Source organism: Bufo gargarizans, chromosome 5, assembly GCF_014858855.1.
Source record: "Bufo gargarizans isolate SCDJY-AF-19 chromosome 5, ASM1485885v1, whole genome shotgun sequence".
NCBI classification, from domain to species: domain Eukaryota; kingdom Metazoa; phylum Chordata; class Amphibia; order Anura; family Bufonidae; genus Bufo; species Bufo gargarizans.
Window position 1 is genome coordinate 440,014,547 of NC_058084.1, and position 27,333 is coordinate 440,041,879.

The 27,333-nt window shown below is 42.9% G+C and overlaps 1 protein-coding gene across 2 annotated transcripts in view; it reads left to right on the forward strand.

The window, feature by feature from the left end:
• PLXDC2 (plexin domain containing 2) overlaps positions 1–27,333 on the forward strand; it is a 319,079-nt gene that overhangs the window by 273,081 nt on the left and 18,665 nt on the right. For both annotated transcript variants that reach the window (XM_044293433.1, XM_044293434.1), the window contains one exon: positions 26,097–26,257. In XM_044293433.1, the coding sequence (XP_044149368.1) occupies positions 26,097–26,257 (161 nt within the window). The remainder of the gene's footprint in view (positions 1–26,096; positions 26,258–27,333) is intronic.

Below are 27,333 nucleotides of genomic sequence, written 5' to 3' on the forward strand. Positions count from 1 at the left end.
AAGATGATTTGGAAGAAGTAAAGCCAGCAAAAGATGAGGATGGTAATCATTAAGACCAGGCCCCCCTAAGGGATGCAGACTGGATGGTATTGGTTGGTACGCTGGCACAGGAATAATAAAGGCTTCCATCTTAATAGTATTGAATTACATTTACAGCTGATGTAGGAATAAGTAAATGTAGGAATCTTCAATATATATAAAGAAGGAACGTATATATATATCATCAAAGGATGAGGCAGCACTCCAAATGAGGTGAAAAATGGTGGATCTTTTATTCCCCTTGCAACGTTTCAACCGCTCAATGCGGTCTTTCTCAAGCATTGAGCGGTTGAAACGTTGCAAGGGGAATAAAAGATCCACCATTTTTCACCTCATTTGGAGTGCTGCCTCATCCTTTGATGCTATACTTACGATAGCCGTTTGAGCCTGTGGCTGTGAGGATTTCCTGCACCCACTTCACTGGTCTTGTGCTGCTGTGGCCCTTTCTTTTGTTTTTATATATATATATATATATATATATATATGTGTGTGTGTGTGTATGCATGTATGTATGTTCTGCGATCACTCAAAAACGCAACCATCGTTTTCAACGAAACTTGGTACACACATACCTTGCTACCTGGAAAGAAATCTTGTGGGGTTCATACGTCCCTACCAGGCAGGTGCATGGAGTTTGTATGCTTCAACTGTTTTTGCTACACACATATTGCTCTGTAACCCAAAAACTCATCAATCAATTTCTACTAAACTTGGTACACATATAACTTACTATCTGGGAAAGAATACTGTGGAGGTAACATGCCAATACACAATAAGTTTCTGTCTGTCCCGATGTCTGTCTGTTCTTTATGCGCGACCAAATGTCACAACCAGACATCTGAGAAGCTCTGGCAGATGCCTTTCAGAACCTCCTCCTTGAGCTTTCTTTGTTTTGGTTTTCAGTTCCTCATCTCGTTAGCCTCTCTCAGCTGTCATATAGTTGGAGTGATTGCATCCCTTTAAATTTCTTCCCATAATCCATTAGTGTGCGGTTTATACAACTTCCTGGAGTGTGTGTGCATGCTGATCCTATTTCCCAGTCTTCTACAAGATAAGTGTTGTACATTCATTTGTGATTTTCTGTTTGCTGGATCCCAGGTGACCCTGACTCCCTCCGTGTCTAGTGTAGGGAGCCGGTGGTCGTGTCCCCTCACTATTGTAGGGTGTTCAGGTGTTATACAGTCGAGGTACGAGGATATGCGATCATCTACCATTGGGATGTTCGCATAGGCTGAGCAGTCAGGGAGAGTGCCAGGTCTTATGCAGGGGTCTCCCTTTTTGTTCCTTAGTTTTGGATCCAGTGAGTCATATATTCATTTTGTATTGTCTTGTTTCCTGTACACCTTCCGTGACATTATAAACCACCAAAACCGTCTCAAGCATGGATCCGGTTTCACTTTTGACTGAACGCTTCCAGGGTCTTTCATTGGAGGTAGCTGATCTCCGTAAGACTCTATCTTAGTTTCTAGTGACCGGTTCAGCTTGCGTTCATGGAGTTTGTTCTGAGCCTAAGATCTCGCTCCCGGATACGTTCTCTGGGGGTAGTGAGAATTTTGTACGTTTCAGAGAGGCTTGCAAACTCCATTTTCACCTTCTTTCCCATTCCTCTGGTGATGAGGAATGGAGGGTGGGGATCATTATATCGCTGCTCAGGGGTAACGCTCAGTCGTGGGCCTTTTCGCTGCCGGTGGGGGCACGGCCCCTCCGTTCAGTGGATGAATTCTTTTTAGCCCTGGGTCAGATATATGATGATCCGGATCGTATTGCTTTGGCTGAGTCTAGACTACGTCTGTTATGCCAGGGTAAACAATCCGTAGAGATATACTGCTCAGAATTTCGGAGATGGGCAGCTGATACTGGTTGGAATGATGCTGCACTCCGAAGTCAATTTTGCCATGGTCTTTCAGAGGGATTGAAAGATGCATTTGCATTTCATGAGAGGCCTATCTCCTTGGACTCTGCTATGTCTCAGGCCTTTCGTATTGACAGGCGTCTTAGAGAGAGAGGAGAGATCTCTCCTTCCTGTCATACTCAATCCCAGGACAATACAGCGGTCTCATTCTGTGCGCAGGGGTCTCAGTCGCTGTCAGCCCCTTCTGAGCAGGAGCCCATGCAGCTGGGGTTGATTGCCTCTGACAATAGAAGATTCAGCCCGCATGGGAAGGTTTGTTTTTGTTGTGGAGGTATAAATCATTTGGCAAATGTTTGTCCCTCTAGGAGATTCAGGCAGTTTTTTGGGAGTAATAAAGAAACAAAAAGGAAAAAATCTTTTAAAAATTTTCCATCTGTTACTATTGGCAGGGTTGAGGCGGAAATTGAAGGTTTTCCAGTTTGCTTGTAGTTCCCGTTTTGTCCTGCCTGCCAGGGTGGCGCTAGAGAGCAAGAACATTTTTTGGGAGATTTTTGTAGATAGTGGAGCAGCTGTCAATCTCATTGATAATCATTTTGCGATAACTCATGGTTTCCAGGTATGCACTTTGGGAAAGGATATTCCTGTTTTTGCTATTGATTCCGCTCCACTTTCTCAGAAATCATTAAAGGGCATAGTTCACAATATCCATTTAATTCTGAGTGATGCTCATGTTGAGGATGTGTCATGTTTCGTCCTTAGCGGATTACCTACTCCTCTTGTGTTGGGGCTACCCTGGCTCACTAAACATAACCCCACCATTGATTGGCAAGCGAGGCAAATAAATGGTTGGAGTGACTTTTGCAGAGAGAATTGCCTCACGACATCTGTTCCTGAGGTTTCTTCTAAGACTGTACCACCTTTTCTCTCTGAATTTTCGGATGTCTTCTCTGAGAGTGGAGTTCAGGATTTGCCCCCGCACAGGTAGTACGATTGCCCTATTAATCTCATCCCAGGCGCCAAGCTGCCTAAATCTCGTTTATACAACCTCTCCCAACCTGAAAGGGTCGCTATGCGTGCTTATATCTCTGAGAGTCTGAGAAAAGGACACATACGACCCTCGAAGTCACCTGTTGCCGCTGTTTTTTTCTTTGTTAAGAAGAAAGATGGTTCTTTAAGACCTTGTCTGGATTTCAGGGAGCTGCACAGTATCACTATTCGTGACCCTTATCCGCTTCCTCTGATCCCGGACCTGTTTAACCAGATTGTTGGGGCTAAAGTATTTTCCAAATTAGATCTAAGAGGGGCATACAACCTGGTCAGGGTCAGAGAAGGAGACGAATGGAAGACGGCCTTCAATACCCCTGAGGGCCATTTTGAGAATTTGGTTATGCCTTTTGGTTTGATGAATGCCACAGCCGTTTTTCAGCATTTCGTGAACAGCATTTTTTATCATTTAATGGGAAAATTTGTATTAGTGTATTTGGATGACATTTTGATTTTTTCTCCTGATTTCAAAACTCATAAGGAACACTTACGTCAGGTCTTGCTCATCCTGCAGGAGAATAAATTATACGCGAAACTGGAAAAATGTGTGTTTGCGGTTCCAGAAATTCAATTTCTGGGGTTTCTTCTCTCCGCTTCTGGTTTTCGCATGGACCCCGAGAAGGTCCGCGCTGTGCTTGAGTGGGAGCTTCCTGAGAATCAGAAGGCGCTGATGCATTTTTTGGGCTTTGCCAATTATTACAGGAAGTTTATTTTGAATTATTCTTCTGTTGTTAAACCACTCACTGATATGACCAGAAAGGGGGTAGATTTTTTTTTCCTGGTCGGTAGAGGCGCGTAAGGCCTTTTCTAATATCAAGGAGAGTTTTGCTTCCGCTCCCATCTTGGTACAACCTGATATTTCTCTACCCTTCATAGTTGAGGTTGATGCTTCTGAGGTGGGTGTGGGTGCGGTCTTGTCTCAGGGTTCCTCTCCTGCCAAATGGCGACCGTGTGCCTTTTTCTCGAAGAAACTCTCCTCCGCAGAGAGAAATTACGATGTGGGAGATAGGGAGTTGTTGGCCATCAAATTGGCTTTTGAGGAATGGCGCCATTGGCTAGAGGGAGCCAGACACCCTATTACCGTGTTTACTGACCATAAAAATCTGGCCTACTTGGAGTCAGCCAAGCGTCTGAACCCGAGACAGGCCAGATGGTCTTTGTTCTTTTCAAGGTTTAATTTTGTTGTCACGTTCCACCCTGGGGTTAAGAATGTGAAGGCAGATGCCCTGTAACGTTGTTTTCCGGGAGGTGGGAATTTTGAAGACCCGGATCCCATTTTGGCTGAAGGTCTGGTGGTCTCTGCTCTTTATCCTGAATTGGAGGCAGAGGTGCAGGTAGCCCAGTCAGAGGCTCCTGATCTTTGTCCTCCTGGGAGGTTGTTTGTGCCTCTCGCTTTAAGACAGGATTTTTAAGGAACACCACGATACTGTCCTTGCTGGGCACCCGGGGGCAAGAGCCACAGTGGATCTCATCGCTCGGAGATTGTGGTGGCCTGCGCTTCGTAAGTCGGTTGAGGGTTTTGTGGCAGCCCGCGAGACTTGCGCTCGTGCCAAAGTCCCTCATTCACGGCCATCAGGTCCTCTCCTTCCCTTACCCATTCCTTCCCGTCCTTGGACACATCTGTCCATGGACTTCATAACGGACCTGCCTCGTTCCTCAGGGAAGACTGTGATTCTGGTGGTGGTGGACCGTTTTAGCAAAATGGTGCATTTCATCCCTTTTCCTGGTTTGCCCAATGCTAAGACGCTGGCGCAGGCATTTATTGATCACATTGTCAAATTGCATGGTATTCCTTCAGACATAGTCTCTGATAGGGGCATGCAGTTTGTTTCCAGATTCTGGAAGACTTTCTGTTCTCGCTTGGGGGTTCGGTTGTCATTCTCGAATGGCCAGACAGAGCGCGTCAATCAGAATCTGGAGACATATCTGCGCTGTTTTGTGGCGGAGAATCAGGAGGATTGGTGTTCTTTTTTGTCCCTTGCTGAGTTTGCTTTAAATAACCGTCGTCAGGAGTCCTCTGATAAGTCACCATTTTTTGGTGCATATGGGTTTCATCCGCAGTTTGGGACTTTCTCGGGAGAGCGGTCTTCGGGTTTACCTGATGAGGACAGATTCTCCTCGTCTTTGTCATCTATTTGGCAAAAGATTCAGGATAATCTAAAGAGCATGAGTGAGAGATATAAGCGTGTGGCAGATAAGAGACGTGTGCCTGGTCCGGACCTGAATGTTGGTGATCTGGTGTGGTTGTCTACCAAGAATATCAAATTGAAGGTTCCCTCCTGGAAGTTGGGTCCTAAGTTCATTGGGCCTTACAAAATCCTGTCTGTCATCAATCCTGTTGCCTACCGTCTTGATCTTCCTCAGACTTGGAAGATCCATAATGTTTTTTATAAGTCCTTATTAAAACCTTATGTTCAACCCATTGTACCCTTGCCTTTGCCTCCTCCTCCGATTATGGTTGATGGGAATCTTGAATTTCAGGTCTCTAGGATTGTGGATTCTCGTGTTGTCCGCGGTTCTCTCCAGTACCTCGTTCATTGGGAGGGTTATGGTCCTGAGGAGAGGATGTGGGTCCCAGTGACGGACATTAAGGCCACTCGTCTCATCAGGGCTTTCCATAGGTCCCATCTTGAGACGGTGGGCTTTGAGTGTCCGGAGTCCACTCGTAGAGGGAGGGGTACTGTCACAACCAGACATCTGAGAAGGTCTGACAGATGCCTTTCAGAACCTCCTCCTTGAGCTTTCTTTGTTTTGGTTTTCAGTTCCTCATCTCGTTAGCCTCTCTCAGCTGTCATGTAGTTGGACTGATTGCATCCCTTTTAATTCCTCCCCATAATGCATTAGTGTGCGGTTTATACAACTTCCTGGAGTGTGTGTGCATGCTGATCCTATTTCCCAGTCTTCTACAGGATAAGTGTTGTACATTCATTTGCTGGATCCCAGGTGACCCTGACTCCCTCCGTGTCTAGTGTAGGGAGCCGGTGGTCGTGTCCCCTCACTATTGTAGGGTGTTCAGGTGTTATACAGTCGAGGTACGAGGATATGCGATCATCTACCATTGGGATGTTCGCATAGGCTGAGCAGTCAGGGAGAGTGCCAGGTCTTATGCAGGGGTCTCCCTTTTTGTTCCTTAGTTTTGGATCCAGTGAGTCATATATTCATTTTGTATTGTCTTGTTTCCTGTACACCTTCCGTGACACCAAACGACTGTACTGATCTTCACCAAATTTGGAACACAAGTGTCCGGAAAGGTTTTAGACCGGGTCTCAGCAATCTAGGACGTACCGTTCCTGAGATATTCCCAAAAAATTGCCTGCATTAGCCAATACAAGCCTGCAAATCTTTCTCTTCATATCCCAACTGTCATACACATGGTCACATGTCCATTATCATCCAATAGAAGCTCGCAGGCCCTTAGTCTCCACATACACACAGTTTTACTCCAGGGTTCCATAACAACCCAGCCATTTTTATTCACTGCTGTAGGTCAGCTTTAGGCTAGGGCTACATGATGACATGTGTCGTGTAACAACATAGGGCACAACTACACTGCTACATGTGTCGCGCGACATTGATGTCGCACCAATGTTGCATGACAATTTTTATAATGATAGTCTATGGTGTTGCACTGCGACATGTGACATGCTGCGACTGCGATGCGACAGTCACATAAAAATCCATCTTGGATGGATTTTTTGTGACTGTCGTGTCGTAGTTGCAGCATGTCACATGTCGCAGTGTGACACCATAGCCTATCATTAAAAAAATTGTTGAGACAAAATGTTGCTTGACACGTCGTCGTGTAGCCCTAGCATTAAAGGGGCAGGGCACTGTGAGGGTCACTGTTAAAGGGGCAGGCACTGTGGAGGTCACTGTTAAAGAGGCGTTCACTGTGGATGTTACTGTTGAGGGGGCAGGCCGCTGTGGAGGTCACTGTTAAAGGGGCGGACACTGTGGAGGTCACTGTTAAGGGGGAAGGGGCCACTATTAAAGGGGCAACTGCTGTGGAGGTCACTGTTAAGGCAGCAGAGTACTGTGAGGTCACTGTTAAGGGTGGCGGGCCCCTAAGGAGGTCACTGTCAAGGAGTGGGGTGCTGGTCCTTCTGCTAGTAAAAAAAAAAACTGCCACAGCATACAGTAAGTCTTAAGGTTTGTGTTTGTGTGTGTCGTTAAACAATATCAACAGTATCCACCATAACAGTGACCTCTTCAGCACCCTGCCCCTTTAACAGTGAACTCCACAGTCCCCCACCCCTTAACACTAACCCCCCCAGTGACTCGCCACTTTAAAATGGGACCTCTACAGTAGCCCATCCCCTTAACTTTGACCTTCACAGCAGCCCGCCCCTTTAACAGTGAGTTTCACAGCACCCTACTCCCTTGACAGTGACCTCCTCAGGGACCTGTCCCCTTAACAGTGACCCCCTAAGTATCCCGCTGCCTTAACAGTGACCTCACAGTACCCTGCTGCCTTAACAGTGACCTCCACAGCAGTTGCCCCTTTAATAATGGCCCCTGCCCTCTTAACAGTGACCTCCACAGTGTCCGCCCCTTTAACAGTGACCTCCACAGTGCCCGCCCCTTTAACAGTGACCCTCACAGCACCCTGCCCCTTTAATGCTAGGGCTACACAACGACATCTGTCGCGCAACATTTTGTCTCCACAATTTTTATAATGATAGACTATGGTGTCGCACTGCGACATGTGACATGCTGCGACACAACGGATTTTCAAAGATAGATTTTTATGTAACTGTGGGGTCTCATGTCACATCGCAACACTATAGACTAGCATTATAAAAATTGTCATGCGACATCAATGTTGTGCGACACATGTCGTCTTGTATCCCTAGCTTAAAGCTGACGTACAGCAGTGAAGAAAAATGGCTGGACTGTTATGGAAACCTGGAGTAAAGCTGTGTGTATGTGGAGACTAGGGTTGTTTCAATACCAAAATTTTGATTCGGTTTCGATACCATAAAAAAGTATTGCAATACTTCGATACCATTCAATACCACGCGGAAAAAATAAATAAACCATCAACAAAAGCTGTGTGCATTCCGCATTTTATGGAATGTCCGGACCATAATAGAACAGTCTGATCCTATTTTTTGGGGGGAAAAGGTGACCAAACAAATTGCGAATCGCGCACTTTTTTTTTTTCTGTTACAGCGTTCACCGCATAGGACATTTAAAAAAATATTTTAATAGTTTGGACTTTTCAGACGTGGCGATATGTTATACGTTTATTTATTTATTGTTTATATACAGTCAGGTCTATAAATATTGGGACATCGACAGAATTCTAAAATTATGGGCTCTATACACCACCACAATGGATTTGAAATGAAACGAACAAGATGTGCTTTACCTGCAGACTGTCAGCTTTAATTTGAGGGTATTTACATTCAAATCAGGTGAACGGTGCAGGAATTACAACAGTTTGCATATGTGCCTCCCACTTGTTAAGGGACCAAAAGTAATGGGACAGAATAATAATCATAAATCAAACTTTCACTTTTTAATACTTGGTTGCAAATCCTTTGCAGTCAATTACAGCCTGAAGTCTGGAACGCATAGACATCACCAGACGCTGGGTTTCATCCTTGGTGATGTTCTGCCAGGCCTCTACTGCAACTGTCTTCAGTTCCTGCTTGTTCTTGGGGCATTTTCCCTTCAGTTTTGTCGTCAGCAAGTGAAATGCATGCTCAATCGGATACAGGTCAGGTGATTGACTTGGCCATTGCATAACATTCCACTTCTTTCCCTGAAAAAACTCTTTGGTTGCTTTTGCAGTATGCTTTGGGTCATTGTCCATCTGCACTGTGAAGCGCTGTCCAATGAGTTCTGAAGCATTTGGCTGAATATGAGCAGATAATATTGCCAGAAACATATCAGAATTCATCCTGCTGACAAAAGTCAGCAGTAACATCATCAATAAATACAAGAGAACCAGTTCCATTGGCAGCCATACATGCCCACGCCATGACACTACCACCACCATGCTTCACTGATGAGGTGGTATGCTTAGGATCATGAGCATACTCCTTACTTCCTTCTCCATACTCTTCTCTTCCCATCACTCTGGTAAGTTGATCTTGGTCTCATCTGTCCATAGGATGTTGTTCCAGAACTGTGAAGGCTTTTTTAGATGTCGTTTGGCAAACGCTAATCTGGCCTTCTTGTTTTGGAGGCTCACCAATGGTTTACATCTTGTGGTGAACCCTCTGTGTTCACTCTGGTGAAGTCTTCTCTTGATTGTTGACTTTGACACACATACACCTTCCTCCTGGAGAGTGTTCTTAATCTGGCCAACTGTTGTGAAGGCTGTTTTCTTCACCATGGAAAGTATTCTTCGGTCATCCACCACAGTTGTTTTCCATGGTCTCCCGGGTCTTTTAGTGTCGCTGAGCTCACCGGTGCGTTCCTTCTTTTTAAGAATGTTCCAAATAGTTGTTTTGGCCACGCCTAATGTTTTTGCTATCTCTCTGATGGGTTTGTTGTGTTTTTTCAGCCTAATGATGGCTTGCTTCACTGATAGTGACAGCTCTTTGGATCTTATCTTGAGAGTTGACAGCAACAGATTCCAAATGCAAATAGCACACTAGAAATGAACTCTGGACCTTTCATCTGCTCATTGTAATTGGGATGATGAGGGAATAACAAACACCTGGCCATGGAACAGCTGAGAAGCCAATCGTCCCATTACTTTTGGTTCCTTAACAAGTGGGAGGCACATATGCAAACTGCTGTGATTCCTACACCGTTCACCTGATTTGGATGTAAATACCCTCAAATTAAAGCTGACGGTCTGCAGTTAAAGCTTCTGTTCGTTTTATTTCAAATCCATTGTGGTGGTGTATAGAGCCAAAAATGTTACAATTGTGTTGCTGTCCCAATATTTATGGACCTGACTATTTTATATGTAAAATTGGGAAAGGGGGTGATTTATTTTTATTTTTTACTTTTTATTTAATAACTATTTCCCCCCTTAGGGTCCAGAACCTGTGTAATTTACCCTGATAGATCTCCCGCTATGTCCTTCGGTATCTTCAGGGACTTGATTATACTGGGCGGAGACTTCGGGGACTTGATTATAGTGGGCGGAGACTTCCCTTGTTCTCCTGAGGATCTCCTTCTCCCAGGCTGTAGCGCTGGCCAATCGCAGCGCAGAGCTCACAGCCTGGGAGTTTTTTTTCTCCCAGTCCTAGAGAGCTATCTATGTATCTGTGTGCCAAATTTGGTGAAGATCGGTCCAGTCGTTTGGTTATGCATAAAGAACAGACAGACGTCGGACTTGGGACAGACAGAGATTCATTGTGCACCGGCTTGTGACCTCCACAGTATTGTTTCCCAGATAGTAAGTGATATGTGTACCAAGTCTAGTAGAAATTGATCGATGAGTTTTTGAGTTACAGAGCAAATTGTGTGTAGCAAAAACAGTTGAAGCATACAAACTCAATGCAGCTGCTGTGTAGGGGCATATGACCCCCACAAGATTTCTTTCCAGGTAGCAAGGGATGTTTATACCAAGTTTCGTTAAAATCGATGGTTGCGTTTTTGAGTGATCCCGGAAAATACATACATACATATATATGTACTACTTTATATACACTCACCTAAAGAATTATTAGGAACACCATACTAATACGGTGTTGGACCCCCTTTTGCCTTCAGAACTGCTTTAATTCTATGTGGCATTGATTCAACAAGGTGCTGATAGCATTCTTTAGAAATGTTGGCCCATATTGATAGGATAGCATCTTGCAGTTGATGGAGATTTGAGGGATGCACATCCAGGGCACGAAGCTCCCGTTCCACCACATCCCAAAGATGCTCTATTGGGTTGAGATCTGGTGACTGTGGGGGCCATTTTAGTACAGTGAACTCATTGTCATGTTCAAGAAACCATTTTTCCAGTCTTCAACAGTCCAATTTTAGTGAGCTCGTGCAAATTGTAGCCTCTTTTTCCTATTTGTAGTGGAGATGAGTGGTACCTGGTGGGGTCTTCTGCTGTTGTAGCCCATCCGCCTCAAGGTTGTGCGTGTTGTGGATTCACAAATGCTTTGCTGCATACCTCGGTTGTAACGAGTGGTTATTTCAGTCAATGTTGCTCTTCTATCAGCTTGAATCAGTCGGCCCATTCTCCTCTGACCTCTAGCATCAACAAGGCATTTTCGCCCACAGGACTGCCGCATACTGGATGTTTTTCCCTTTTCACACCATTCAACCCTAGAAATTGTAGACCATGGGGCTATCTTTGAAACCTTTGACCAACGTTATGTACCACTGACAGGGCTCAATTAGGTATTTTCTTGACACAGTTATCCATAGTGCTCCTTTTACATAGTGGAAATGCTGAGAGGGTACATTTCCAGTGAATGGCTTTACTTATGTACCTTGCTGATAAAGAATATGAAACTCCTTTGTGTTCTGGCCAGAAATATGGATACCTTTTAACAGTCTGTACATGGAGGGAGTCTACATGCAGTCCATTATAACTGCAGACCCATTTATTTGAATGAATGAGTCTTGAGGAAAATCAAAGATAGAATTTCCCATGATTTTCTCTGCACGGCGTGATGGTCCATGCGGAAAATGTGTGAATATGCCCATTCAATTTATGCCCATTCAATTTATTGGGTCAGTATACAAACCGAGTTTAGAATGGACAGCACCCAGATGGAAACATTGCTTGTGTGGAAGCAGCCTAAATAATTTCCCTGTATCTGACAGCAGACGAGAGAATAAAACAGCAGTGCGTACAGCTTGAGATTTTTTTCGATATCTCAGGAAATGTCATTGTTTTATCTCTTTTTCAGATCTAAGACTAAAAATGAAGAAATGTCATTTTGTCAGCAAAGGCAAAATACACAAAGTTAACCTTTCTTGTAATGCTGTCAGGATCATGTATGGTGCCACTGATCCCAGACTCTAGGGAATGGTTAAAAAAAAAATATTCATTATTTTTCATTTGACCTTTCTGGATGCTACTTTTAAATATATAACAGCTATTTCACACCAGATCATTGTCTGAGCTGGTGTGGGATTTTGCTTGTATTAAAACCAAGAGGTATATACACCATAGAGGTAGACCATGCAGCTGCTGTGGGCTCCATTGGTTCCATAGTTTTTGCTATTGAGTGGTGGGAACATGTTCCGAATGTCTGTTTCCAGATGAGCTGACCAAAAGGGTGGTGGGATTTCTGGAATTACTTATTGATGAGCTATCCCTGCGATAGGTCATCAGTATCAGTGGAGTTTGACTCCTGGAATGTTGGCCAATTATTTGTTTTCACGAGCTCCAGTCCCAGAACGAGGCACTACAGTAACCACAGAAGGCCACTACACAGTACATGTGCAGTGGCATGGGAGGAGCCGGAGTGAAGGATGGGATTGGAAGTGGCTCTGGCTGTCACAGTGGATTTCCTCACCCTTTGCCCTCTAGGGTAGTGCAATGAAAGAAAAGCGCACTATTTCTTCCTCCGGGGCACACCCTGATGTTCAGGCTTCTGCCTGATGGTGGTTGGTCTGTATGGTTGCAAGGCACAGAGTGGTGGACTGCAATGGTCGGCGTATGGAACAGAAGTAGAAGAACAAACGTCTCACTTTACTCAAGTGCAAAATGAGGGTGGTAGTACTTCTAACGATAGCACAGTTCCAACTGTTGACAGTGCAATTCTCTACGAGATAGCAGTGTATGGATTTAGGCAAGGATGGAGTTATGGCCCTCTTTCCCTTCTATCTTGCTAAATTCTCTTGCAGCAGAATCTATGGTGGGCAATAGTGTTTGTGCAGTAAAGGCTGTAGTGTCCACTGCAGGATATATGGTTTCTGGTGATACAACTGGTCAAGTCATGTCCAAGTGTAAAGAGTGTCTTAACAATGTCTCTCAGAGCAGTAAAGCCTAAGTAGCTTTTGGTAGCAGGTTACCTTACTGATTCCAATGCTCATCCATGCAGATAGTGAGTCCTTTAGTCCTCTACTTTGTGTAGATCATACAGAGATCAGTCAGTCTCTGTAGCTTGATGCCTAAGAAGAAGGAGAACAAGTCACAGCTTCTCCTATCACTCTGAACTCCCTAACTGAACTGGGGGCAGATCCTGGATCCCCACCCAACCTCTTCCAAGAGCTGAACCAGGATTTTTAACCCTGACTGTGCCATCCATACACTGGCAATAGTGTTCTCCCTTGTGTTTGTAATTGCCTTGTTGGCGTGCCCCCACTAGTGTCCCTGTGTGTGTTTCCCTACTTACTACTACTCTTTAAGTTGTGGTGTTCTGTGGTGGTCTGCTGTACAGGGATGAACCACTGAGCCCTGTTAGTGTTTCTAGTTATCAATAGTTATAGTGTTCTGGTGGCTTGTTTGCAGGAGGATTCCAGAATCAGCACTGGTGTTTGGCGCTGACTTTGGGGTAGTGAGAAGGTACAGAGCGCTGTGGTGTTGATAAGTAGGGAGGAACCAATATGAGAGGCAAGGAGGTAATGAGTGAAGTGGGGCAGGGACTGTGTGAAGTGACAGAGGGACCTGTTGTTTTGTGTTCTGTGCAGGGAGCCACTTCCTGTTTAGCGTGGACTGTAGTGCCAATACAAAGGCAGACTGGATACCAGACAGAAAGAATGGAACTGGCTTCCCTAAAGCCTACTGTAGAGCTTATTCCTCAAAGCTAACACAGTAAATGGATAGATTGGGCACACACGGGTCTTTCACAAGAGTACTCCCCCTCCTGCAAATATTTTGTGGATTGTTCAAGAGTTAGCACTTTGTTCTGCACGTATAATATTTAATACCCTGTATTCAAGAGTTTATTTACTGATATACTGTTGTTGCGTGGTACACCATGCTTTTCAACTTTTCAGAGTTGGCCCTCAGAGAAATAGATGGTGTGTTGGGTGTAGTGTGCCAGGAAAATGTTTTGAACATGCTCCTTTTTGAAGATCACCCTTTCAATGTGTCAATCACAACCTCTTTCCATGAGGCATCGTGATCAACATGACTGATGCAACCCCACAATCCTCATATAGGTCATGGCAGGGTACAATATAGAGGAATCTCTCAGAGATAGCTGCACAGTAGGTTGAGCTGTTCGATGGAATTCAACTCCATAGAAGAACCATAGTGAAATTGGCTCTGTATTGCTGTATTCACTTTGTGTATGATAAGAGAAAGTGTGAAGGGAAGAAGGACTGAGTTTTTCAGACTTCATCTGTACAATATATACTGTACAATAGATAAGATACAGTAGTTGTCAGCCGACCGCTCAATAGGTGGACAACTGAACCTTCTAATAGCCTTTCATGATCAAGTCAGATGAGAGGGGAAGACAGCTGATGAAACAAATTATTTCCCAAAAGAAAAAAATCCAGCATGCCTGATACTTCTGTGGCCCATTGACACTTGACAGTCAAGATTCTTTCATTTACATTAAATTGTCAGAAAATCCCACTGAAGTTGGTGGAATCTGAAGTACCCAGACCTGAGCTTAGCTGCAATTTCATTATGCATTGTATTGTTATATTATTATCATATGTTTCAGCTGTGTTCAGTACATCCATGCATGAGAAGGTATGGTTGGCAGGAACAGGGCTAACCATCCTGTTTCTCCCTTCTTGGTGGGAGTGGGCTGGTTCTACTGGCAGGAGGGGGATTTTAAGTCCAGACAGACAGGAGGTAGGAAGCACATTGTCCTGTGAGACCTTCAAGAAGATATACAGAATCAAGAACACTTCTTCCAAAAAGCTCTCTCTGTAACTGCAATGCCATCTCCACTTTGATAGACTTTAGTAGAAGTTGGGGATAGGTGTGATCACGTTTACATTGCCTGGCCCTGTCAATCAAAGTAGAGAGGGCACAGCAGTTGTAGAAAGAGCTGAGCCTCTAGGAGTAGTGGCAACGTCCTCATTGTTCTTAGAGGCTCATTTGCATATATTAAAACTTAATTTTTATCAGCAATGCGGGCACATATGAACATGTGACCAACACAGATGCCTTCAGCTGCCAAGCACACATACAACAAGTCAGCCAGTTTCATTGGTACAAATCTGCTGACAGATGCCCCTTAGGGGCTATTAAGGCCTGGTCATTAAAGCTTTAAAGAGGTTGTCACATCATGGACAATGGGGACATATCGCTAAGATATGCCCCCATTGTCTTATAGGTGTGGGTCTCACCTCTGGGACCCGCACCTATATCGAGAACGGAGCCCCGCAAGGGAAGGAGGGTGCACTGCGCATGCACAGCTGCCCTCCATTCATTTTCTATGGGGCCGACGAAAATGTCCGAGCACATGCGCGGTACGCTCCCATTCACTTCTATGGGGAGCCGGCTTGGTGGTGGCCAGACCGGAGTCCTCCAGCCACCACCTTGAGGGGCTCCATTCTTGATATAGGTGCGGGTCCCAGCGGTGGGACCCACACCTAAAAGACAATGGGGGCATATCCCAGCGATATGCCTCCATTGTTCATGATGAGACAACCCCTTTAAGTCACTTGACATATTTAACTTGCCCAGATGCTACTTTTTGCTTGCATTATGCAGAAGATCCATATGCACGTTAATGTCTAGAAAAAGACAAGACATAGATAATTATTTTTTTGGACATTCCACCCAGTTGGCTAACCTTTAATTTGTAACAGCAGCTGCTGGCTAATGATTGTAATAAAGTTTTCCCCTCCAAGACGTCTGCAGGAGCCCGATGCTAGCCTCATACTTAGGAGTTGTCACTTGAGATATGTGGCATCTCTTATTTTCAAAGTTGACAGCTTTGCTTATTGTCTCCGTAAAAACAGATTGAAATCAATTTCTCTTGAGAGGTGTAACCTTGAGGTGAAAGAACCGCGTTCTGATTATGGAAATTACTACTTACTTATAATAGTAGCTATTTTTATTATTATTTTTTATTCATTTTTTTGTTCTCTTTTCTCACCCAGCATATTTCTGACTTCATTAACCAAATGAAGGTCACTAATAATTTGGCCATAGAAGGTCTTTGTTTGTCACCTTACAATGTATGTCCTGTCTACGTGTATCATAGCCCTGCTGTCACTTTGAAGTGATGGAACTGGCTTCCTACAAAGCACAAAAAATAAAATGGATTAGGGTCCTTTCACACGTCCGTAAGTGTTTTGCGGATCTGCAGATCCGCAAAACACGGACACTGGCAAAGTGCGTTCTGCATTTTGCGAACCGCACATCGCCGGCACTTAATGGAAAATGCCTAATCTTGTCCGCAATTGCGGACAAGAATAGGAAATGTTGTATTTTTTTCGGGAACGGAATTGCGGACCTGGAAGTGCAGATCTGCAATTCCGTATCCGGGCAGCACATCATGCGGCCCCATAGAAATTAATGGGTCTGTAATTCCGTTCTGCAAAATGCGGAACGGAGTTGCGGACGTGTGAATAGAGCAGATCTTCAATCCATGACATGCCAAGTCCTCATTCTTTTCTTCTTATCCTGACTGTTTTTAATATCGTTACCGACTGGACCACAGAGAATTGTCTATTTGGATTACAGATAGCTGTGGAGAGTATCAGAAGACGCCGGTGGTTCATGGGATTTTATTTATTGAGTAAACAGGAGGATTTAGATTTTCTGTGCTGATTTGTGTTTTGCAATTGTCCATCTTTTTTCTGATAAACTGATCCTCAACATTATATCAGTAGAAGATTCAAAATTCAATTTGAACCAATAATTAATACATTTTATCATAGATTTTTTTTCTTTTTCTTTTATTTGGGGAAAACTGTGCAAAGAAAAGTTACACTATAGCCCTTTATTCTTTAAATATGCAAACTGACAACAAAATAAATTATTAAAATGGGTTCCTTATTTTGTGTTGGACGTTTTGATACATAATATGTATAATTTCACGTGAAGAGGCTGATAATGGCCAATAATTTTGGTTAGCGTAGATGGTTTTATTTTTTATTTTATTTTATTTGTATTTTATTATTTTTTTATTTTTGGCATTTAATTTGTCACCAAAGAGGTCAATAAAAAAACTATTGGGGACACTGGCACTCTTTTTTTTTACTTTGCACTTTTTTCATTGTAGATGAGGCCAGGGTAGCACTGCCAATTAGGCGAGGTGAGGCGATCGCCTCAGGCGGCGTGGCCCTGGTTACAAGTGGGGGGGTGGCAGCGGCAGGGTACATGGAGATGAGCGCTTCCATTGTGGAAGCGCTCATCTCTATAGTTATCTGTATCGCCGTCCTCAGGACAGCGATACAGATGGATGTGCTGCTGCGGGGCAGGGGAGGGAGAGGCCTCTCCCTTCCCTGTTCCTCTGATAGGCTGCATAAGGCTGGTGCAGGCAGTGTGATGACGTCATCGCACTGCCTGAGCCGTACATCGTGGGACACAGGCCAGAAGAGGCCTGCATCGCATCACTGCCAGCCTGATAGAAGTAAGTATATGTGTTTATTTTTTTTATATGTTACAATACAGGAGAGGAGCTCTATGAGGACACTTCTTACTGGCACATAATTGGGGAGCATCTATGGGGGCACTTCTTACTGGCACATGATTGGGGAGCATCTATGGGGGGCACTTCTTACTGGCACATTATTGGGGGGCATCTATGGGGGCACTTTTTACTGGCACATTATTGGGTGGTACTATGGGGCAGTTCTTACTGGAACATTATTGGGGGGCAGTATGGGGGCGTCTACTGAGGCCACAAAGAAGGGGTATTTTATATGGGGGCACTATGAGGGAAGGGGGAGAGGAACACTATGGGGGCATCTATTGAGGCCACAAAGAAGGGGTATTTTATATAGGGGGATCTGAATAGGGGCATTTTATACTGGGACACATTATGGGGTCATCTACGGGGGGCACTGGGAAGGGGTATTTTATACTTGCAAATTATGGGGGACACTGAGGGCATCTACTGGGGCACTATATAGGGGCATTTTATACTGGTACATTATGGGGGCACTAGGAGGAAGGGGGAGAGGAGCACTATGGGGGCATTTACTGGGGGCACTATATAGGGGTATTTTATACTGGAACATGGGGGCACTATGGGGACATTAGCTATTTTTTGCACTGGCACACATTATAAGGGGGCATTATAAGGAGAATTATTACTACTGGGGGGCATTATGGTGAACTTTATTACTACTGGGGGTCTATGGGAAAAAATTATTACCAGTATGGGCACAATGGGATCATTATTACTTCTTGGGAACAGTGGGAACATGTTGGAGGCACTGTAGGAGCACTATTACTATTATCTGTGCTCTAGCAGATAATTATTCCTATTGGTAGGACTTTTGGGAGCACTATTACTGTGGGGGCACTCTGGAATAGTATCAGCTTATCACAGTTATTTTTGGAGGATGTTATGTTTACACTATTAGTGTCAGGGGCACTATTTGCTGGGCGCAGTTATTTTAGGACACTGCGTTCCAATAATTATTGTGTGGTACTAGTATTTTTAGGGGGTTTATCTGTTTCTGCAGTATAATATTGGCGTGCACAGCAGCACAGTATTGGGGGTGGTAGTATGATTTGTCCATAAGATGGGAGGAGGATGGAAAAGTAGTAAACCAAGATTTTTCTTGTCAAACTGCAGAGACGAGAAATGGCTGAAAAATGGTGGTCTGGTCTAAAGGTCTGAAAGGAGAAGATGAGGAAAGAGAGCATCTACATTAAAGAAGATATCACTGGATGTAAGAGATATGTGTGCTGTATTAGCCTGTATGTTCTGTAGTGATATACGTAATGTTAGGAGGGAAGGGGTTAGATTGAGAATTTTTGCATCAGGCAGCAGAACGGCTAGATGCACCCCTGAATGAGGCGTCCAAAGGGGTCCCAGTTACAGGGGAAAACAGACACCTGTACCAGCATTGTACACAGGCACAGCTGCTTAGGGTCTGCTAAGACCCTGCAACTCTGGTCTGTCAAAGACACTTGTTGATCACATGATTGCCTGGTCAAATAGAGGAAGCAGCATAGCCACTTTCTGTGTTCACTGCATAGCGCTCATTGATCTGGTACATTGCAGGAGCAGGAGTTTTAATCCCCTGCCGTACAGAGGATAGGCCATCAGTATAAAAAAGTCAGAAAACCCCTTTAGTGTATTAATTCTATCGAGATATACTGTCTAACATATAATTAGTGTGGTGATTCTCAAATCGGTAGCGTGTCTATGAAAAGCTAGGCAATGTGGTCTACCTGTACATTCATAACCCCCACCATCCGAGACTTTATTGCTAAAAAATAGGAACATCAGCCAAGAATTACTTGATATAACACAGCAGATTCAGAATCAACCTTCTCCCTGACTTCATCATCCTGAAACATGTTCTTTGCCTTTCGCTTTTCTATTTCAATATATTACTGCAGTAGAACTGTTTCCAGAATTATTTGGTTTGAAAATGTCATTTTCGTTGAGGCAATTGGAATAAAATAGATCCATAATGAACTTGTTTGTATCAAGCAGGGCAATTTAGATGATAGAATAAACTGTGTCCTACTCGATAACAGTATAAAAGTATTAATTCAGAATAATTTTGTATATTTTACCAGGGATTAATGCACATGATTGATTACTATCTTTTCTGATCCACTGTGATTTGTCATAACCTGTCCATGGTCTGGTCCACTATGACGTCAGGAATTTATTATGATCTCTCATTATACATGCTCATCATGATGTGTTATGATACATCATGATCCTCTATCATCCATTTTTACCCATTATGAATGGCCTGTTATGATGCATCATGATTTATTATATCATGTTATGGTTTGTCATATTTCACTATGATCCATCTGGATGCAAGGTGATCCGCTATGTCCCATCATGATTCCATATGATCTGAAGCATCAGAGTGAAGTTCTTCGGGAATGTACTCTGAGGGCTTACCCTCAGGACATATGCACATCCACAATAAAGTCATTTTTGTTATCATTACACATACAGGACTTCAGTAATCAGTAAGGTGTAATAGGGTAGCCTTGTTCTTAGTTCCAAGGTAAGTTCAAATTGTCTTCTGCCAGACCTAAAGATCCTTTTACATGGACCAATGTTACAAGAAAGTATCATGCATGACCCGTTCATTCCCAATAATTGCCTGATCTTCAGAGAAAGTGAGAGATGCATTTATATGCTGTGGGCTGAAATTGTTGATCATTCTATGAGCAAGTGTTTGCACGTTCATTGGGTGATTTCTGGCACCTTTAAATGGGCAAATTATCAGTAACGAGAGTTTATGCAAACACTCATCATGATAATTGACCTAGTTATCAATAAGTTTAAAAGGATCTTTAGGGACTCTGTTTTATTAGGGTTTATTATCATGTCAGACCTCGGGTCCATTGGAGGATCCTCTGGTACTCTGGTGGGCCAGTCTAACCCTGATGATCCGTTATGATTAGTCATTACTGATTATTATCTCTCATGATCTACTATCATCCATTATCACCCCGTTATGTCTGATTATAATCTGTAATGGCTATAATTAATCTCGATCTGTTATGATCTGTCATGGTTCACTATAATATGTCATGGTCCATTACGATGCATTATTTTTCATTAGTAGTCATTATTTGCTGTGAACCATCATGATTCATTTAATTATGTCACTATGTCTTATGATAAATTATATTACGTTATGATAGGTTAGAATTTGTCATTACCTGTTAAGAACCGTTGCACTTTTGTTATGATTTTTGATACGATCCAAGATGGTAAGTCAAGATTTGCCATCATCTGTCTGATTAATTATAATCTGCTACAATGTTTTGATTCACTGTAATCTATTATGATGTGTTTTATTATAACCAAAACACAATCAACGTAAGAGATAATAATCATTCAATTAATTCTTAGTTACACAATTCAGAGTCATTTCCATCTGCCCCAATCAGCCATAATATGAAAACCACTTCCTGGTATTGTGCAGACCGCCAAAACAACCTTGACCCATCGAGGCATGGACTTTACAAAGCCTTAGAAGGTGTCTGTCGTATATGGGATCAGGTCTTTAGAGCAGATCCCTTAATGGGAATCTGTCAGCAGTTTTGACTATGCTAAACTACTGACAGATCTGGAGAATGGAGCAGAGTGATGCCAAGGGGTGCTGACCACCAGAGCATCAGAGTGGGAGATGGCGTAAACAATCTGGCGGTTGAACCCACCGGGAGCAGAGGAATCCAGGTGGGCATGGACAGTCAGCATCACAATTGCAGTTAAGGAGCAGAACCTAGCTTAAAAAAAGTTAAAAATTCTCACTGCTCCTGATGATAAAATCTACATAAAAGATATGTTTGTTCTTCTCTCTCTAGACCCTGTCTAGTGATTCAACAGTTTGGCATGGTCAAAATGCCTGTAAGCGGCAAGAACTTGTTTTTCCAGCTCATCCTAGTAACAACGCCAATTCTGTTAGTACTATTAATGTGTGGACTTGCTTCCATACTCCTATTCATTATTCTGGACCATATCAATATTTAAGACGCTGATCAATTGAAACTGAGTAAACTATAATGACAATGGGAGTATCTCCAGTGTCTACAGGGCAGCTCTGCTGATTTATTGTAAAAAATCGTATTCATTACCCGTGTAACTAAGATGCTCATCGTGTCCAAATTGCTTTCAGAGATATTGTGTTTACAATGCTGGAGGCAATAATAAGTCTGCTAATGATGCATCTTCACGTTTTTTGGGTGATGAAGGTATTTTTATTGTATGCGTTATATAGCATTTTATACTTTTATGGTACACTAGATTTATTGGAGTAGTTTATATAATTAGTTTAGTAAGGTGTCATGGGTTTCAACCACTGAGAAAAAATATATAGTGGTCCCAAGGGAAAATTCATCCATGACTTTCAACATGTTCAGATTCTCTACATTTATATCTGGAAAAGCTGGAGTGTCACGCATACAATTATGAGAGTTACTGAAGATAGGAATGGCTGAATGTTGGGGACATCATTCTCCTATTTTTTATGTTAGGGTATGCTTTGTGTTTTTTTTTCAGGTGTTTGCCACAATTGTTTTTAAGCTTTGTGCATATGTTGGTGTAACGGCTCCACTTTGTGCGCAGTGGTAAGAGTATGGCCATACGTTACGTTTCGGGATGGAGTTTTGGAAACTGAAACCAGGGGTGAATGAAAAAAGAGCAGAAACCTTAATACTTTCTTTCCTGAAATGATCACTCCAGATTTTGGCTTCCAAAACTGTATCAGGAAAACCTGACTGTATAACTGTACCCTAATAGTGCTACCAGTCTAGTGGCTTGACTGTACCTCCATGTGCCCATAATTCAGAGCATGATTTCCAGTTATAGTCAGTATATGCAGCAAGTCACTGAGGAGCCGGTGCAGAGGCTGGTAGTGGCCATGATGAGATGTTGTGTCACGGTGACTCCCTCAGACCAATGCTTCCTGGGTTTCAGTGCAGTAAAAAGGTGATGTGAAAGGATGAGGCAGATGCAGAAGAACAACAAACGTTCTTTATTACTTAGTGCAAATGATGATTTATGGTGGGTTTACATGGCCTGAGGAGCAGACTCATCAGAACCCTCAACATCACAAGAGCTCTGATGTCCACAATCTGCAAGCTCTAACTTCACAGAGTCTTACAGATTTTTATTAAAATCTGCTCAGTTCTACAACTTCCAAAATAACCTTGCTAGATTCTACCAAGCCTACTACAGCTCCACTCACAGCTCATAGCAGATTTGCACAACACGTGCAACCCTAATAATCCACCTGCAGATTATTAATTTCCTCAAATGCCTGGGTCCCCATTTGGAGTGGCAGTCCAAGCTACCCTATCTCTATGTAACACCCTATCAACGATGAGCATATTCATTTGCTCAAATCCCACCAAGTGTAACTTAATGTGAATTCGAAAGATTGAAAAATGAATAAGCTTATGCAGGCTACGTGAATAAATATAATTACTAAGTGATTAAATATACAATAACACAAATCACATGCAGAATAATTAAAGTAAATAAACATCACTTGCCTAAATTGGGGGGAGACCCTGTAAATCATGCTATAACCCATGGCTGTCTACCACGTTATAACACATGACCGACACACCAGGGTGTACAAGAGATAGGGCAAGTTATAGTACATCCTATGTAGGATGAAGTCTTCATTGGAGTCTCCTGAGGGAATGTGTGTCACAAAGTTTAAACCTGTTATCACCTCCTCCAATGTGCAGCACCAATGTCTCTAAGATCACTCAGGAATGGGACCTTATCAGCACAATGGGGGGTGGGTACTATCTCTAACCCACTTCATTGCAAGGAAAACCTGTAATTCATTACACAGAGTATTAAACAGAATTAAAGGGGTCAGAACCAATCAGTATTCAAAAATACCCTTAGGCCCCTTTCACACGAGCGAGTATTCCGCGCGAGTGCGATGCGTAAGTTGAACGCATTGCACCCGCACTGAATCCTGACCCATTCATTTTTATGGGGCTGTTCACATGAGCGGTGATTTTCACGCATCACTTATGCGTTCCGTGAAAATCGCAGCATGCTCCTTTTTGTGCGTTGCGGTGCGATAATCCACGCAACGCAGGCCCCATAGAAGTGAATGGGGTTGCAAGCAAGTGCGGATGCGGTGAGATTTTCACGCATGGCTTCTAGGTGACAGTCTATTCACTGTATTATTTTCCCTTATAACATGGTTATAAGGGAAAATAATAGCATTCTGACTACAGAATACATAGTATAATACTGCTGGAAGGGTTAAAAAAAATAAAAAAGTTAACTCACCTTATCCTCTTGTTCGCGTAGTTCGTTCCCGGTCTGTTCTTTGCTAGCTGTGGGCTTGGGCTAAAGGACCTTTGATGACGTCAGATCACATGCTCCATCACCATGGTGATGGACCATGTGATTGGAGCATGTGATCTGACGTCATCAAAGGTCCTTTAGCCCAAGCCCACAGCTAGCAAAGAACAGACCGGGAACGAACTCTGCGAACAAGAGGATAAGGTGAGTTAACTTTTTTATTTTTTTAACCCTTCCAGCACTATTATACTATGCATTCTGTAGTCAGAATGCTATTATTTTCCCTTATAACCATGTTATAAGGGAAAATAATACAATCTTCAGAACATCAATCCCAAGCCCGAACTTCTGTGAAGAAGTTCGGGTTTGGGTACCAAACATGCGCAATTTTTCTCACGCGAGTGCAAAACGCATGACAATGTTTTGCACTCGCACGGAAAAATTGCGCATTTTCCCGCAACGCACCCGGCTCTTATCCGGGTAAAAAACATGACGCCCGTGTGAAAGAGGCCTTACAATACACACTCCCAGGTAGACTGTGTATTAATGCAGTAATCAAGTATATATACTGCTTAATTACATTGATTCCCCCCCTCCCCAAAAAAATATGAAATTTCAACCGTGTGGAAACTGAATATACGTAAACAGACATTTGAGGCTTGATGCTGAATTTCATGTTAATACACGTAGGTAGATTGCTGCTATACCTTTGGTATTGCTGCAGTAATCACATATATATGCTGCTTAATTAAATTGAGCCCCCCCCCCCCCCCAAAAAAAAAATTAAAAAAATTTGCAACCATGTGGAAACTGAATAAATGGAAATGGATGATTAAGGCTTGACGCTTAATTTGACATTAATAGACACAGGTAGATTGCAGATACACCTTGGGTATTGCTGCAGTAATCAGGTATATATGCTGCTTATCTAAATTGAACCCCACCAAAAAAATAAAAAATTTTGCAACAGCATTTGCACTTCTGATAGCCAGCCACGGCCCCTGTGTTCTCTTTCCCTGTCTGTTAGCTGTTCTGTTGTCCCTATTCTACACAACACACACAATTTCTCTTTAAAATCCTACCCTTTCCATTCACTCTCCCTAGCTATAAGCTTGATTGATTTCTGACTGTCTCTGACCTCTAAGATCATTTTCTTGGCAAACACTATCACACCCAACCACACTCATTCAAAGCCCAGCAAAAAATGGCATTCTTCTCATTCTGATGGGGTACCTCCCTGCCTGCTGCGGCATTGATTTGCTCAAACAGGCTGTCTGTCATGTGAGGGTCAGGGTCACGTGAGACCCCTTCTTTTTCCTCCCTAGTGTTTTTTCCCACCCACATGTGCACTATAATGCACATGCACCGTTTTACTGGATTCATCCAAAATGAACATGGAAAGATTTGGGCTCGTCTGCTGTCCAAAAAATAGCTCAACTCGATCTGAACTAGTTTGCTCATTCTTACATCATTGTTGCTGTCTATACACAACTATTGGGAAAAGTCTACACTGTAATATACTTTGAAGCTGTGGCTATTTTTGCTATCTGTACTACTACTACTAATCCCATCATCAATTAACAAAAAATAGATGTAATTCATCTCCATCATTCATGCACCAGCCCCTACATCTGCCTTTCTGCCCTGTACCCATGCACCTAACATCAAGGGCACCCCAACTAATACCAGGCAGAAGCCTCAGAAGGGCCAGAGTGTGCCCCAAGGAAAGAAAGGTTGGGCCCTTCATTCACTTCACGGCCACAGGGAGCATTTGGAGTTAGGACAGCCACTGTGAACCACGACCATGCCTATGAGTGCCACTACTACCACACCCCTCCTCTCGGCTCTCCCACCTGAGGTCGCTGTTTATATTTCTGATTCCTTTCAAATCCACTTCTGGCTTTGGCTAAAAAATCTGCAGGAAAATCTTCCTCAAAACCTCCTCCAAAAAAAACTTTAAGTGACTTTAGACTTAGAAGCCATACATCTAGTGTTCTGCTGCTTTGTTTCATCTGCATGGGAACAGCAGTTGTTATGACGTTCTCATTCTTGTGAAACTCCACGAAGAATTCCTGAAACGAAATAAATTTATATGCAAACTGTTAAAATGCATTTTGTATCGCAAGCGAGTTATCATTATGACTGTATGCGTGTTTCAGTATAGTGTAATATCTCTGATTTGTACACTATGTGCAGAAATATTATTGCCAAAAAATGTTTCCCTTGGTATCCGCTCTCATACCATAAATGTACCCATTTCTCTAACATGAATTCTTAGATTTCGTTTCGCTAGTTTATTATGCACTAGAGACTGGGACATATGAATATGCAATATTCCGTGAAAACAAAGTTTAATTTTTCATTCTGTCTTGTCATGTTTCCTCCTCACCTTGCAGCCTCGACAGATGACAGTGCAGCGGAGAAGCAGCGCGGGTCTTTGCACACAGGATTAATTATAGGCATACTTGTACTGGTTCTGGTGGTTGTTGCTGCCATCCTTGTAACAATTTACATGTACCATCATCCGATGTCTTCTGCTAGTCTCTTTTTCATTGAGGTAAGATTTTTTTTATATGACTTTTACAGGGTTAAACTGCTGTAACCTACCATATGCAAGCTTGGGGTCAACTCTAGACTATTTCCAGCTTTCTCTAAAGGGAATTTTTCACCGTTTTTTTCCTGCACTACCTGTAAAAGAAGCCCTTAGCAAATCGCTAATGGAATTGACCCAGTTGTTTTGCTAAACTTTGTATTGATCAGCTCTATCATGAATCGAGCACTGGAGTCTGCTCAATATAAAGAAAACATTAGTGAGTCCTCTTATTCATGAGCACCTGGCTTTTCCTGCCTCCTTCTGATGAGTGACATTTTTATTTCTATAGCAATCAACGGCAGGGATTGAGGAGAACAAGGAGCTCATAAATATGAGGACTCCCTAGCGCGTGCCCTGCATTAAGCAGCTCCAGAGCTCAGCTCGCGTTGGAACTGTTCTAAACAGATTTTTAGCAAATTGACTGGGTCAGTTCAAGTAAGTAACCCAGATACTGTTTAACTCCACCCTGCAATCTATTAAAGGGATGTTCTGGCCTTTAAGGGGTAGGCCATCAATATTTGATTGGCGGGAATCCAACATCAAATATTATCAACTCTATAAAAAGAAAAACCTACAGTTCTCCTGATGCAAATTAAATCCATGAACAACTGCAAAAATATCACAGAGTTATTAGTTTTACACATTTACCAATAAGGAGTGAAATGCAAGATGGAGGAGGAAAGTCAAACCCAAAAACAATTGTCCCCAAATCGGTGCATTTAAATATGAACATGATGGTGCACTAAATGTCACCATGTGTCTCTGTAAGGTTCACAATAAGTTAGATCTCACATAATCTAAGTTGATAAAGAAGATACGGCATATCAATAAGTAACAAAATACAGACCAAACTTAGGCATTATTAATTGTGTGGGCTTGACCTTCACCTCAAACCCTGAAGCACATTTCACCCCACACCTTCTTCTGTTTTTTTTTTTCTTAGAGGGGTATTTTCTTACTCCTTTACCCCACCCTGTCAACTTTTAAAGGGAGTCCAACCAGTTGCTACTGCAAAGAATCCTGTTCCTCCGCCAACTATT